General features: G+C 38.8%; 4 protein-coding genes across 5 annotated transcripts; 3 read left to right on the top strand and 1 right to left on the bottom strand.

The window, feature by feature from the left end:
- Nucleotides 1-1,093: 1,093 nt before the first annotated feature.
- LOC111777222 (uncharacterized) lies at nt 1,094-4,464 on the bottom strand. The gene is made up of 3 exons (XM_023656717.2): nt 4,270-4,464; nt 4,098-4,139; nt 1,094-3,703 (listed from the first exon to the last, which is right to left on the bottom strand). Exons 1-3 carry the CDS (start codon nt 4,396-4,398, stop codon nt 3,335-3,337), a joined length of 540 nt encoding a protein of 179 aa, XP_023512485.2. The 5' UTR covers nt 4,399-4,464; the 3' UTR covers nt 1,094-3,334.
- Nucleotides 4,465-5,747: 1,283 nt separating this feature from the next.
- On the top strand, nt 5,748-6,356 carry LOC111777076 (uncharacterized). The gene has a single exon (XM_023656513.2). It carries the CDS (start codon nt 5,775-5,777, stop codon nt 6,186-6,188), a length of 414 nt encoding a protein of 137 aa, XP_023512281.2. The 5' UTR covers nt 5,748-5,774; the 3' UTR covers nt 6,189-6,356.
- Nucleotides 6,357-7,862: 1,506 nt separating this feature from the next.
- LOC111777290 (transcription factor bHLH30) lies at nt 7,863-10,527 on the top strand. The gene is made up of 2 exons (XM_023656825.2): nt 7,863-8,431; nt 9,656-10,527. Exons 1-2 carry the CDS (start codon nt 8,162-8,164, stop codon nt 10,133-10,135), a joined length of 750 nt encoding a protein of 249 aa, XP_023512593.2. The 5' UTR covers nt 7,863-8,161; the 3' UTR covers nt 10,136-10,527.
- A 641-nt stretch (nt 10,528-11,168) lies between these two features.
- LOC147789115 (uncharacterized) lies at nt 11,169-14,996 on the top strand. Of its 2 annotated transcripts, XM_087118602.1 has the most exons (9): nt 11,169-11,485; nt 11,571-11,683; nt 12,726-12,775; nt 12,859-13,089; nt 13,172-13,324; nt 14,213-14,308; nt 14,402-14,422; nt 14,501-14,671; nt 14,904-14,996. In XM_087118602.1, exons 1-8 carry the CDS (start codon nt 11,223-11,225, stop codon nt 14,666-14,668), a joined length of 1,095 nt encoding a protein of 364 aa, XP_086974728.1. In that variant the 5' UTR covers nt 11,169-11,222; the 3' UTR covers nt 14,669-14,671; nt 14,904-14,996. The 2 variants fall into 2 exon arrangements, with proteins under 2 accessions (XP_086974728.1, XP_086974727.1); XM_087118601.1 differs by lacking the exon at nt 14,904-14,996 and having other exon boundaries at nt 11,170-11,485; nt 14,501-14,853.
- The last annotated feature ends 117 nt before the right edge of the window (nt 14,997-15,113 follow it).

Genomic DNA, 15,113 nt, shown 5'->3' with positions numbered 1-15,113 from the left:
ATGCTCTATTTTTTTAAATCTTGTTGAAAAAATAAAGGTGATCCATTACCAATTTTAATTTAAAAAATAAAGAAATTTATATGATTTCACTACTCTAAGTGGTCAAGAAAGCATGATTAAGGATGGACCCCAATTAATTAAGAGATGATGGAAATTAGTTTTTTTCAATAAATGAATAAATATTAATTAAAATAAAATTAGAGCCTTGTGCCACTTGTATTATCTTTTTTTTTTATTTTATTTTTATTTTTTTTTTATTTACTCTTTTACACCAAACCGTTTTTACCTTATTTCGTTGCAATCTCGCATTTTAGTGCTTAAATTTTGGGACAAATATCATCTTGAAATCAAACCCTTGATTGAGTAGGCACGTCCTCAACGACTGGACAAGCAACAAGATCCAATTAGATACTTAGACCTCTTCCATCCAAACCAATTTTCTCTAAATAAAATAATTTCCATAATGTAGTCACACTCCATTGTGAGAGCTCATGTTGGTTGGAGAGTGGAGCGAACTATTCCTTGTACAGGTGTGGAAACTTGAGCCAGACACGGAGCGTTGTGTCAATAAAGATGTTGGCCCTCAAGGGAGATGGATGGTGAAATCTCACATAGGTTGGAGAGGGGGAACAAAAATTTTTTTTTATAGGGGTGTAGAAACTTGAGCCAGACATTCGTCGGTGCGCCAGCGAGGACGCTGACTCCCAAAGGGGTGGATTGTGAGATCTCACATTAGTTGGAGAGAAGAACGAACCTTATATATGGGTGTGGAAACTTCTCCTTAACAGACGCGTTTTAAAAACCGTAAAGTTGACGACGATAAGTAACAGGCTAAAGCCGACAAATCCTTTCCCTTTCCTTGAAACTTTGGGTACCCCTTCCACCATACCCACAATACCCTACTTCAAGTTTAAGTGTGGATGCAAAGAAAGGGAGTTGGAGAGGCGATTACCAAGCTGATACTCACTTTACATGATTGAACCAAAAACCACGGCCATTTGTCTGTTCTGATCATTAGGGTGGAAATTTTCACCTATTTGTCTTATTTCCCTTTTGTTTTCACACCATGATTATCCCTATAAGAAAGCCACAACGGAATCTTATTATGCCATTTATTCAAGAAATGGGGCCATCATAATTTACTCACTTTTCTCTATTCTATTTGTCCTTTCAATTTGACCCTTTGCCCACCCCACGTTCTGTGCTGTAGGTACATGGTATGTCAAGTTGGGCAGCAATTGACAGCTCAAAACTACACAGATTGATCAGCAAATGATATCAGTTGGTGCATTTCAGCTGTTTTCTTATCACCAAATATTTGTGTTTGCTATCTGTTTCTGTCTATCTGGGTGTACTAAGAAAAGGTCATGTCTGGCACAAGATAGTCCACACTACTCCCCAGCATTCGTATGTACACAAGAGAACCAATTAGCCCAGCACCAAAGCTGAAACTAGGAAGGAAATATCAAATATCTACAAATGAGATCTCCTTCACCAAAAAATCCCATGTCCTCAACAAACTGTTCAATAAATGGCAGTTCTGATTGTTAGCTTTGCAGGATTTAGGAAAAGAGAATAAAATAATAATTTGGTGGAATGATCAAGTGGTGAGACCAAAGCATCCCAGTCCAACTAGAAATGGAGAAATTAAAAGAGTTCCAGAGGAAGTTATGTCCGTCCAATGAAATAAACAACAATCAGTCCTCAACTGGAATTTCTCCAAAGATCAAAGATCAAAGATCTTTCCCCGAGGGTACCTAATAGCTTGACAATGAGTTGGTATTGTCATCTTAGGCTTTCCTTTTTTTTTTACTTCCCCTCAAGATTTTAAAAAATCGGTTAGGTTTTCATATCCTTGCAAAGAATGTTTCGTCTCCTCTCTAATCTAGGTAGGATCTCACAATCTATTCTCTTTAAGACTCAACGTTCTTGCTGACACACAATCTATTCTCTTTAGGACTCAACGTTCTTGCTGGCACACAATCTTTTCTCTTTAGGACTCAACGTTCTTGCTGGCACACAATCTATTCTCTTTAGGACTCAACGTTCTTGCTGGCACACCGTCCGATGCCTACCATCTTTTGAGACTAAGTGAGAATGCTAACACTTATTTTTCTTTCTGTGAGATAAGATGGGTGGTAAGGACTTAGCCATTTTTCTCTTCATACGTCAATACCTACTAGGAGAAATATAGACAAAATGATTTCTTCTCTGCACAGCTTCAGTTGTACTAATGTCCCAAAATAGCCAACAACACAAATATTTTCACCTTCTTAGAAATTTCCCCCTTGGTCTCTTAACATCTCTAGTTCTAATAGAAGTGATGATCACTTGGCTCTTAAGATTTTTGGTGATGACTCACTTTACCTGGTGCTTGAGATTTTTGAGGATGCCTTACACCGATTCCTAACTAACCAAAGTTTTAAATGGCCACTGCTAGTCGTCACTCTCTTGAGGCGACGAACCCCTCTACCGTCCTACACAAAAAGGTTTTATCATGGCCCATTGGAATGAAGTAAATTTGATCTTGTTCGTCCAGGGAGAATGATGAGGTATATTGGGCGCCATATAAGAAATGGTCTGGGCCAAACAAACCACAAAGCCCATAAAGGCAGACGGACACGAAAGTCTGTTCATGCCCGGTATCAAAGCACAAGCACCGAGTAGTTCCCACTTCCTCGAACAGACCGTTTCTTTTCTCCTCCAAATCCTTTACGGAGCCCTCATCCTCATTTCTTTCCTCAATTGCTTCACTTTCGGATGGCGCGAAAACTCAGGCGTTCACCGCCGCCATTGTCATTCCGGCGACGATTACGATGCTGCCCGTTCCAATCTTCCTACTCATAGAACGAAGGCGACTATGACGCCTCTGAATCGGGTTAACTCCCTACCCCGTGACCCTAAATCGAAATCCCTAGAAATCAAGGCCTCCGATTCAAAAAGCTCCGCGGAATCCGCCTCCAACAGTCCAACGAATTACCGAGTCCAAACGCTGCCCATCCTGTATTTCCGTACATCAATGTTGCAGTGTTGCTGATTTTTCCAGTGGTTTATCTATTAATAACTATCTTGAGACTATCTTCAAAAGGGAACGAAAGATTTTAAGGCAATTCAGAGATCAGAAGTCACCTGTTGCTGCTGTGCGTCGAAGGATTAAACAGAAGAGTCCAAAAGGACGCGAATGTAGAACAATAACAGAAACGACCATTGTTGCCCAGGAAAAGAAGAAATCACTGAGGAACAGTTTCATATTTGATTTAACTCCAATACAGTAAAACAGAAAACAAAAAGAAGGTACCAAATCAAGTGAAGTGAACCATCTTTCTCACCACTTTTAAGCAGCTGTTTTCTTTCTCTTACTCTGAGATTCACTTCCCGACTTCTTCGAGGCACAAGACGAGGAAACTCCATCAACTGCCTCGACTTCTTGACTATAACATTCACTCAATACTCGTAATTTCTTTCCTGACTTCTTTGAGGCACTAGTCGGCTCCTCGCAGTCCGGACTCGGATCGGAGTTATTCTGATTCCAGGAACTGAAATTCAGAACAGATGTCACACTGCATTCTTGCCATTCGAGGTTTTTGAGGTCCGAGATTACGTCCTCAAGCGTAATGGACGCGGATGATGAGATGCTCTCTTTGAGTGTGGAACGAGAGAGATTGACCAGATTAATTGTACCTACGGCATCCTTCACTACATTCTAAGCAAGAGAGAGAGGATGTGAATGTAATTAATCGGTTCCTATTAGACTAGGAGTGAGGAGACATCAAATTACTTCAGCTGCTGAGCAGCATCATTTTCTAATCTCATTTTCCGGACTCTTCTCACTCTTTTATGCTAAATTAATTTTGAACATTACGTAACCGTTCTCTAATTTGGAACGCACAACAGAGGATCCATATTAAGTCCCAAACATAGAACAAAATTGATAAGGAATTTCAATCAATTTGAGTAAACGTTCTCTAATTTTTCAAAGCAAGAAGTTCAAACTAGAAATCAATTGGTGAACATTGCGTAAGAGATGCAAACAAAGGTTATTATGATTAATTTTCAACCAAGCAAATTAAACAAACGTATCGGTTCGGCAAACTCACCTTCAGACCTTTGATATTCATGTAGCCATGCATGCGAATGATCTGCGCATCGAGTTAAACAGAAGCATCGGTTAAAAAATCAACACGCAAGTAGTTCGAAACGAAATCCTAACAGATCGTCATAGAGAAATCAGTGAGGACAAAAAAAAAAATAAACAATGTAGATCAGGACCTGATTGAGATAAGCGACAGGGAGGAATAGTTGCTTGTCGGAGGAGAAGAAATCGAGGTAGTCCTCGAGAGAGATCTTATTACTCTTCTTCCGGAGCCGTTCTGCGTTCTGTTTTCGGTGATCCTCCATGGCTCCTCCGTTGTGCGTTCTGTTTAGCGCGCCAATGGACTCCCAAAATTTTAGTTTGTTATGAAATGGACTGGCTTAGGCGGCACCCCGCGTCCTTTTAAATGACGAAATAAAATATAATCATTAAATTAATAAATAAGTATTATATTTTATTTTTTAAAAATATATTTCATCCCATTTTTACGATATAATATAAATATTTATTTTAAAATAGGATGAATATGTAGATGAAACTTTAGGGATAGATTTCACATTAAATTTGGTTTTAGGGTTGGCCAAAAGTTATTTACATTGAGTTTCGAATTTTAAATAATAGTTAGTCGGACAAGAACGGGAAACCTTCCAACTGCATCCCTGCCATCTATTTCATATAGTATCCGCAAATTTATGATAGATTAGATTCTTCGGAACTAATTTTTCTCTATTTATTATTTTTTTTAAAACTAGTTATTTTAAAGTTTTCATTTTTAATATAATCTTTACTTATTATTTTTTTTAAAACTAGTTATTTTAAAGTTTTCATTTTTAATATAATCTTTATTAAAAAAAAATTGTAAATAAATCTTAATAATTAATACTAATCTCATTTCTAAAAATTCAAATTTTAATACATTAAAGATATTATCATTAAAGTTTTAAAATTAACTAATTTATTTTTCATATAAAATAAATAAATAAGTATATATATATATATAATATGGGTTGAAAATATATTTATTTTAAGTTGGGAGTCCTACTCCTATTTTATATATATATATATATATATATATATATATATATATATATATATATATATATATATATATAATAGAGATTGAAAATATATTTATATTAAGAGGAGAGTCATACTCCTATTATATATATATATTTAATATGTGTTGAAAATATGTTTATATTAAGCGGTGAGTCCTACTTCTATTTTATATATATATATATTTACTATGTGTTAAAAATATATTTATATTAAGCTGCGAGTCATACTCCTATTTTATATATATGTTTAATATGTGTTGAAAATTATTTATATTGAGTGGGTCACCGTTCATGTAGGAAAAAAACGGGTCATGGATAAAATGGACATCTAACTATATTTTGTAACTATATTTTGTAAATGTAAGGTTGTAACGGGAGAAAATGAGCTCCAAACCATTGAATCAAATTGTCATTTAAGGGTGCAATTAATAGTAACGAACTTCATCCAAATTTTTGCCAACATCCATATGGTAAACAACGAAAACGGCCAAAACCAAACAAAGCGTGGAATTGGGCGACCGAAACAAAGCAAACTCGCATCGATTCCATCACTCAAAATCCAGCATAAAACCAAACCCCCCACACACTATAAAAACCCATCCCTCTCCTCTCTATCTCAACCCATGGCGGACCCGAAGGAAGGTGGGATCGTGAAACACGGCCACGAGGAAGGCCTGGGCCTTGCACTCGCCCTTCTGAAGGACTTCGAGCTGCCGGAGGGGCTGCTCCCCTTGGCCGACGTCGAGGAAGTCGGCTATGTCAAGGACACTGGGTACGTGTGGATCGTGCAGCGGAAGAAGGTGGAGCACCACTTCAAAATGGTGAGCAAGTTGGTGAGCTATGATGCGGAGATCACTGGGTTTATTTTGAAGAAGAGAATTAAGAAGCTTAAGGGCGTTAAGGCTAAGGAGTTTCTGCTGTGGCCGCCTGTTAATGATATCTACCTCGATGATCCCCCCACTGGCAAGATTCACTTCAAGAGCCTCGCCGGCGTCACCAAGACCTTCCCTGTCGAGGCCTTCGCTGCTGGCCAGTGATGCTTCGTACCGTTGCTGTTTTTTCCCTCAAATTTCATACGTCTAATGAATAAAATGCTTTCATTTTTATATATCTATGTCTTTTTGTTGAAGTATGTATAATTCGAACATGAATTCCAACCTAATTTCATGATCCTCTGTCGTTTTAAAGAGCGATAGTTTCATTTAGATATGTCTATTCAACTTTTGAGTCCAAATTCTTAAGAATTTACTCATTTGTATCGGCTCACTTCCACTACTAGTAGATATTGTCTGTTTTTGCTTGTTATGTATCACGGTTTTAAAAAGATTCTACTAGAGAGAGGTTTCCACATTCTTATAACTAATGCTTCGTTTCTTTCTCCAATCGATGTGAGATCTCACAATCCACCTCCATTGGAGCTCGTGTCCTCACTGGCACACTGCCTTCTGTCTAGCTCTTATACCATTTGTAACCGTCTAAACTCATATTATTCGCTTTGGCCCTTTACGTATAGTTGTCAGCCTCACGATTTTAAAACACACTCGCTAGGGAGAGGTTTTCACACCCTTATAACGAATGCTTCATTCCTTCCTCCAACCGATGTGGGATCTCACAATCTACCTCCGTTGGGGCTAGCGTCCTCACTGACATACCGCCCTAGCTCTGATACCATTTGTAACAGCCCAGACTCATTGTTAGTAGATATTATTCGCTTTAGCTCATTACGTATAGCTGTCAGCCTCACGGTTTTAAAACACGCTTGCTAGGGAGAGGTTTCCACACTCTTATAACAAATGCTTCATTCCCCACTCCAATCGATGTGCAATCTCACAATCCACCTCCATTGAGGCCCAACGTTCTCGTTGACACAACACCCTAACTCTGATGACATTTGTAACCGCTAATAGATATTGTCCGCTTTAACTCGTTACATGTCTCCCTCAATCTCACAATTTTAAAACACGTTTGCTAAAGAGAGATTTATGTTAAGATGGAAAATTATGTATATAACCAAAGTTTAAAATATTGGTGTCGGAAAAATATCGATATCTCAATTTTATAAAAATATTGGTAAAATAATGAATAAAATTGATTTAAATTAATAATAATAATTCATACTTGTCATTAATAAAGTGGGTTTTAATTCAAAATCAATAAATAAAAAGTTTTAATTGAGTGGGAATATTCGGTAGCCAAACTTTTTCTTAAAAGTGGGAAGAAATCTTTAAATTATTTAAATAAATAAAGTTAGAAAAAAAGATTAGCGAAATTAATTATTTGATTAAAACAAATCCAAAATCTTAATGATAATTTATTTAATTTATTATTGTAAAGTCACGAGTCACCCCTAAGCTTTTGTCCTTTTAATAACTTAAAATTATCCATAATAACTCCGAACTTTACTAAATGCCAAATCGGATTCAACTAATGTGGCCCGTCACCCATCTCGAGAAATCAAAGCTTAATTAAACAAATTAAATTCTAAATTAAAAATTAAAAATTAATAAATTTATATTTTATTTTTATAAATATATGCGTAGTTTTGAAATAAAATATAAAATTTAGAGATATTTTTATTAATTTAGACTTAATTTTTTAATAAAAAATAAATGAGAGATTATTTTTAGGAAAAGTTTTAACCTTATCCTTGATTGGAAATAAAAATAAATAAAATATATGAATTGCATTAAAAAAAAAAAAATTAAAAGAAAAAATTTGTGCTTCAAAGTGAGGCGATCTCATCATTTATTTGCAGACATTATCAATGGCTTCCGCCGTTGAATCACACAAAGACTACCAGAGACTCGGATTGTGACTCCGAGAAGGACTCTCCGCCGCATTGGGTGCTGACTCGCTCGCCATTGACGCGCCGTCAAGTTCTCTCTGTTCGCCACTCAATTCTGTAACCAAGACGACAATGTCGGCCTTCCGCTTCTAATTTTTCCATTTCTGAAATCACCCATTTGATCTCCTTCAGCCCTTTCAATTTCCTTTCCGGGAAGTTTCTCCCATGGGTCAGTTCTCGCGGATTTGCTCTTACGATGGGGTTTGCGCTAACTCTGCTGCGATGAGAAATGGGTCGGCCTCAACTTCTTCATTGGTGCTCGATAGTGAGAGAGATGAGCTTATCGAGGCACCATTGAAGCTTGAGAGTAAAGGGGTTCCGGCTGAGAGGAGCGCGGCGGCGCTGAAGAACCACAGCGAGGCTGAGAGAAGGCGTAGAGCAAGAATCAATGGTCATCTTGGGAGTCTTAGAAGTCTCGTCCCCGGTGGTAAGAAGGTGGGTGTTTTTGTTTTTCTGCCATTTTTGGTTATTAGGGATTTTGATTGAGCTCTGTTTCAGTTTGGGTTCATCTTGAATTTGGGGTTTTACTTTTGTCTGCATTAATATAGCTCCAAGACTCTGTTTATGGTAAGGACGTCTCAAATGTCCTGATTAGGATATGCTTGTAGGGTGTTTTATGCCTGGTTTGCTCTAGAAATGGCGAAATTCATTTAAACTTTTGTTTGTTCATTCATATTGCTTGCTTGTTTTGGTGTTGGCTGACATGATCAGTGATCGCTATATGAGTATAAGATGTCAACCATTTGACTCTAAATTGTATGAATGAATTTTCCTGTTCATGAGTGGTGAAGACATCATCTAACTGAAGGCATCTGTTAAGTTACTTCTCAATTTGCCTTAATTTTTAGTAACTCTTCCATTACGTTGTTTGTCTTTCTTGTTGAGGATCGTTGGGAGAGGAGTCCCACATCGGATACTTAGGGGATTGATCATGGGTTTAGAGGAGTCCCACATTGACTAATTAAAGGGTTGATCATGAGTTTAGAGGAGTCCCACGTTGGCTAAGTAAGGGGTTGATCATGGGTTTGGAGGAGTCTCACGTCGACTAATTAAGGAGTTGATCATGAGTTTCGAGGAGTCCCACATCGACTAATTAAGGAGTTGATCATGGGTTTCGAGGATTCCCACATTGGCTAATTAAGGGGTTGATCATGGGTTTATAGATAAGAAATACATATCCATTAGTATGAGGCCTTTTGAGGAAACTAAAAAATAAAGCTATACTCAAAGTGGACAACATCATACCATTGTGGAGACTCGTGGTTTCTAACATGATATCAGAGTCATGTCCTTAACTTAGCCATGACAATAGAATCTTCAAAATGTCGAAGAAAGAAGTTATGAGCCTCAAAGGTGTTGTTAAAAGTGACTCAAGTGTGAAACAAATGGTGTACTTTGTTCAAGGGCTCTAGAGAAGGAGTCAAGCCTCGATGAAGGGGAGGCTGTTTGAGGGCTCCATTGGCCTCAGGGAAGGCTCTATTGTGTACTGTTCGAGGGGAGAGGAGTCCTACATCGGCTAATTAAAAGGTTGATCATGGATTTATAGGCAAAAAAAACTCGTGGTTTCTAACATTTCTTCCATTCTCTTAAGAAATGTAAGGTTGTTTTATGCTTGCCATGAGTATCATCACCTTGACTGTCTGTGTGTTCAATGACCAGATGGACAAAGCGAAACTGCTAGCTGAAGTAATTAGCCATCTAAAAGTGCTGAAAAGAGCTGCTGCAGAAGTCAGTGATGCCCATATTATACCAAAAGAAGTCGATGAAATAACAGTTGAACACCAGGAGGATGGATTCGACGGCGTGTCGTATTCGATTCGAGCGTCGCTATGTTGTGATTATAAACCCGGCCTCCTACCCGATTTAAGACGGGCACTTCATGCTCTAGACCTGATAATAAAGAGGGCGGAGATTGGAACCTTAAATGGCAGGATGCAGAACGTGTTGGTGTTAACCAGCTGCAAAGTTGCAGATATTGAAACTACTGAATTGCAGACCTCCGTGCACCAAGCCATCAAATCTGTTCTAAACAACTTCTCTGATCCACAAGAGTTCTCGTTTATGGCGTTTCCAAACAAGAGACGTCGAATTTCGCTGCTCGGTTCATCGAGCTCGTCTTCCATGGGCGATTTCTGGTGAGCATATGATTTCTTTTTACTGGTTTTTGCATCTCTTGGGAAGTCAACAGGATAAGTGAGTTGGATATTGCTAAGCCTCACTTATGCATCGAGAAGGATTCGGGATCCGAGCTGGGGTCAAAGTCAGCCCTAGTGATCCGATGGTGTCAAGTGGAGGGTCATCGCTCAACGGGTGAAAGTTACTCCATAGATAAAAGGTTGATGTTAAGACTTCCGAGCTTGACTAGAAGTACTTGGTACGTATCTGAGGATACTCCATGATCTTTTTGATTGCTCGTTCGTTGCTTTCCCTTTGTTTTCTTATGTTTTTAATAAAACCTACTTGTAAAAGTATTTTAACAATGTTCTGAGTGACTCCATAGATTATATGCAAATATGCACCTCTTGAATTTATTTCTGAATATTCGTCAAAATTGTATCTTTTTCATTTTTAGCGTATCTTGTGATATTTGTCTGGTCATCTGATTCATATGTCTTGAGAACTTTTGATTCAACGACGATAGTCATGACTTTGGTTTTTTGCACGACATAAGAAAGAAATATACTGTAACAATTTAGGTCTACCGCTAGCAGATATTGTCCGCTTTGGCCCGTTACGTATCGTCGTGAGTCTCACAATTTTAAAACGTATCTACTGGGGAGAGGTTTTCATACCTTTATAAATAATGTTTCGTTATCCTCTCCAACCGATATAAGGATCTCACAGTCCACCCCTCTTGTAGAATTTAAATTAAATTTAAAATTTAAAGGATGAGCTGTTACCTTTATCAAAGTAACCATGATTTATTATTTATTATTATTATTATTATTTTGCTTAAAAATGGACAGGTGGCTGAGGCCCAGAATAATTTCAGTGGGCTTTTCTCTGGCCCAAAGTAACTTCGCAAGCCCAATAGCTTAAAAAATAATAACCAGAGAAAATATTAAAATATCAACCATTTTCTGTTAGGGATAAGACAATCTTATTAATACCCACGTGTCATCATATAATAGGACGGTTAAATGACGAGAGATACGGGGATGGCGGGGAATTTCTTCTTCTTCCGAATATGCGCGAGCGAGAGTGGTGATTCAGTTAGTTAGCGTCAATGGCATTGTGCGGACCGAGCCACCAGCTGGCTTTAATCTCCGGCAATGGGCAGCAGAAAACAGGACGGCTAAGTAGAACCAGAAGGGGATTCATAAAAGCTCAGGCATCGACGAGCTCTGAAGCGGCAGTGTTCGAGGAGGGGCAATTGGAGCGGCCCAATTGGGCTGGAGAGACCCCTTTGTCACGGCTTGTCGGTGCCCTAATTTCCTTTAAACCCGTCTATTCCATTCTTAAGCTCGGCGCCAGACAAGTGTTCATCAGGTCTACTTTGTGTACACTTCTTTTGGCAAAGTGATTTTTGGTTTTGGGTTTTTGTTTGTTTGTTTATGGTTGTGGATTGGAGCAGTACAGCGGAGAAGAAGAACATTCCATGGCGGAAGATTAGTTCCGATATTCTGGAGTCTGACGTTTACAAGGAGCTCGAGAGCGTTCAAAATCTCTCCATTGTCTATCCCGATTGTAAGTTCCCAAGTTCTTCACATTGCTATTTCATTGCACTTAACCAGTTTTAGTCGATTTGAGTTTCATAAGGTGTCATAAGAACATAGATGATATGTACCGGCCACCCAAGTCTACTGCTAGTCGATATGGTTTGTTTTGGTCCGTTACATATTGCCGTTAGCTTCATTGGAGAGGTTTTCACACCCTTCTAAGAAATGTTTCGTTCTCCTATCCAACAAATGTGGGATCTCATAATTCACCACCTTAGGGGCTCAGCGTTCTCGCTGGCTCACTGTTTGGTGTCTAGCTCTGATACCATTTGTAATAGCCCAAGTTTGAAGCATTCCTTATAAGGATGTGGAAACCTCTCCTTAGTGTGCGTATTTTAGAACGTTGAGGGGAAGTCTAAAAGGGAAAGTCTAAAGAAGACAATATCTAGTAGCGGTAGGTTTGAACTGTTACAAATGATATCAAAGTTACACATCGAGCCTCAAAGGGGTGGATTGTGAGATCCCACATTGGTTGGAGAGGGGAACAAACCATTCCTTACAAAGACGTGGAAACCTCTTCCTAGAGGACGTAGAGTAGCCTGGAAGGGAAAGCTAAAAAAAGGACATATATGTGTTTGTGGTGGGCTTGGGTTGTTACAAATGACATTAGAGCTAAGCACCAAACAGTGTGCCAGCGAAGACGCTAAGCCCCTAAGGGGGTGTATTATGAGATCTCACATTTGTTGGAGAGGGAAGCGAAGCATTCCTTATAAGGACGTGGAAACCTCTCCCTAGTGGACGCGTTTTAAAATCTTGAGGCAAAACCCGAAAGGAAAAGTCCAAAGACGACAATATCTGTTAGCAATAGTTTAGGCTATTACATGCTATCTAAGCTCATTCTACAAACGGTTATTCTACGAACGGTTTGTTCAATCCGGATCGGATGCCTAAGATTTAGCTTGGCTGAAAATCCAATCCCCTTTTAAGTTCAATCTCACAAGCTGGTCTATATACTTCCAAAACATAAAACTTGTTCTTTAACTAATCAGAAAATGGCTTATGATGAACAGATTACCTAAAGCCCTTCCATGCATATGACGAGGGCAATCTCTCATGGCTTGTAAGTAGTCACCCCATGCAGCAATTTGACAGACTTCCATACGTTCAACAAAAGTTTATAAGTCATATATGTGTGCCTTGTAGGCTGCAGCAGAAGCAGAGCCGGCAACCATGTCCATGATCATGCGAGCGGTACCCACCGCCACTTCAGTAGATGAAGCCAAGAAAGTAGTATTTGGAAACTGGCTGCGTACCATTGAGGAGCATCATCTGCAGTACTCAAAGAATCCTATTCTAGACATTCTTGACATTGGCTGTTCTGTAGGCTTTGGTACAAGGCAGCTAGCTGATAAGTTTCCGACAGCTAAAGTGACAGTGAGTAAAATTTGCTCCCTCTTAGCTTCCCTAATGAAATTCAGTTTGTGTCGGTGTTTTATGTTTGATTCGTTTGCTATAGGGGCTTGATTTGTCTCCTTACTTCCTTGCGGTGGCTCAATACATGGACAAGAAAAGAGCTCCAAGAGAGAATGCAATAAGATGGTTGCATGGAAATGGAGAAGAAACTGGCTTGCCTTCAAGATCTTTTGACCTACTTTCCATTGCTTATCTGGTAAGAACTCTTCTTTGATCTAATCATGTCCCAAGAAATTTTCCTCTAGAGGAGAGATTTTGAGATGGTTCACAGCTACAATTTTGAAGTTAGTTCCTAATGTCTTGGAAAGATAGAAAGGTTATAAGAACCCAATTGCAACTGTCCAAGTCCACCGCTCACAGATATTGTTCTTTTTGGACTTTTCCTTCTGGACTAGGTTTTAAAACGTGTCTACTAGGAAGAGGTCTCCACACCCCTTATAAAAAATGCTTCGTTTACCTCTCCAACTGATGTGAGATTTCATAATCCACCCCCCTTGGGGGCTCAACGTCCTCACTGACATAGCCCCCGGTATCTGGCTCGGATACCATTTGTAATAGTCCTAGTCCACCGTTAGCAGATATTGTCCTCTTTGGACGTTCCTTTCTGGGCTTCTCTTAAGGTTTTAAAATGCGTCTACTGGGGAGAAGTTTCCATACTCTTATAGGAAATGTTTCGTTCCCCTTTCCAACTAACGTGGGATCTCACAATCCACCCTCTTGGGAGCCCTACGTGCTCGTTGGCATAGCACCCGATGTCTGACTCTAATACCATTTGTAACCGCCCAAGTCTACCGCCAGCAGATATTGTCATCTTTGGGCTTTCCCTTCTGGTCTTCCTCTCAAGGTTTTAAAACACGTCTGCTAGGGAGAGGTTTCCACACTTTTACAAGGAATGTTTCGTTCCCCTCTCCAACCAATATGGGATCTCATACCAATCAAGTTCTAAAACTAAAACTAAAATGTTTTCAAAATGGAAGCTAAGTTTTAAATACTAAAAGATGTTGTGAAATGAGAGCTGTATTATCTAATAACATGTAAAGTTGCTTAATAGTGACCGTGATGATTCTTGTCTGTGATATTTTAGTTCCATGAATGTCCCCAAGTAGCAATAGTCAATATCCTCAAGGAATCGTTTCGGCTTCTTCGACCCGGTGGCACAATTGTAATCACTGACCAAGCTGTAAGTTGTCTATGCAGCTAAGTCTTGATATGAATATGAACAACTCATTGCTATGTAACATATCTAACATAATGCATTCTATGTCTTGTGCAGTCAAAATCAAAGGCCGTTCAGGTATGATTTGATACGACAAGAGTAAAAATGTAGCTAACAAAGCTTATGAAATCTTGATCAATTTGGATATGTTTGCAGGAACTGTCTCCAGTGCTTTTTACCTTATTAAAAAGCACAGAACCTCATCTGGATGAGTATCATCTTACTGATTTGGAAGAAAAAATGAGCCAAGTTGGATTTGTGAATGTGACATCGAGACTCACGGACCCGAGACATGTTACAATAACAGCAACCGTTCCACTTTGATCGGTATTGAAAATTTCGTCCGTTTAGACAATTTTGTACCATACATGTTTGAATGAGCTTCAGTCTTCATATTACTTACTTGTCGGATTCATGTGACATGTCTTTTGGATCTGAGAATTGTTGTAGAATCTAATGAAAGTTAGATTTTGATTAAAGATGGTTAAAGAAGGCTTTTAGTTGTCCCATATGTAAAGACTGTGATTGAGTTCGAGTTTGAGTTTGAAAATACTGGCAGGAAACTATTCTCTGGAACTCGATTTCAGAGTCGAATCGAAATTGGACTGCATGCTCAGTCAACATCGAACCACTAAACTGTAAAATTTGTTGGCAAAACACTCACGACTTGATGTAACAACTCAAGCCCACTACTAGTAGATATTGTGTTCACGAGATATCTTCCCGTCCACTCATTTTCTAAATATATATATATATAGAATTATTGTTA

The sequence above is a fragment of the Cucurbita pepo genome, chromosome 16, assembly GCF_057944985.1.
Source record: "Cucurbita pepo subsp. pepo isolate OVF chromosome 16, ASM5794498v1, whole genome shotgun sequence".
Classification (NCBI taxonomy): Eukaryota; Viridiplantae; Streptophyta; class Magnoliopsida; order Cucurbitales; family Cucurbitaceae; genus Cucurbita; species Cucurbita pepo.
The sequence above is the reverse complement of the archived record's forward strand: the minus strand, read 5'-3'. Positions and strand labels throughout refer to the sequence as shown.

Coding starts and splice junctions, on each gene's coding strand:
- LOC111777222 (XM_023656717.2), bottom strand. CDS start 4,398: ATGGAGGATCACCGAAAACAGAACGCAGAACGGCTCCGGAAGAAGAGT. Junction 4,140..4,269: donor CTGTCGCTTATCTCAATCAG/GTCCTGATCTAC, acceptor CTCGATGCGCAG/ATCATTCGCATGCATGGCTA. Junction 3,704..4,097: donor TGAATATCAAAGGTCTGAAG/GTGAGTTTGCCG, acceptor TCTCTTGCTTAG/AATGTAGTGAAGGATGCCGT.
- LOC111777290 (XM_023656825.2), top strand. CDS start 8,162: ATGGGTCAGTTCTCGCGGATTTGCTCTTACGATGGGGTTTGCGCTAAC. Junction 8,432..9,655: donor TCGTCCCCGGTGGTAAGAAG/GTGGGTGTTTTT, acceptor TTCAATGACCAG/ATGGACAAAGCGAAACTGCT.
- LOC111777076 (XM_023656513.2), top strand. CDS start 5,775: ATGGCGGACCCGAAGGAAGGTGGGATCGTGAAACACGGCCACGAGGAA.
- LOC147789115 (XM_087118602.1), top strand. CDS start 11,223: ATGGCATTGTGCGGACCGAGCCACCAGCTGGCTTTAATCTCCGGCAAT. Junction 14,309..14,401: donor TTGTAATCACTGACCAAGCT/GTAAGTTGTCTA, acceptor TGTCTTGTGCAG/TCAAAATCAAAGGCCGTTCA. Junction 14,423..14,500: donor CAAAATCAAAGGCCGTTCAG/GTATGATTTGAT, acceptor ATATGTTTGCAG/GAACTGTCTCCAGTGCTTTT.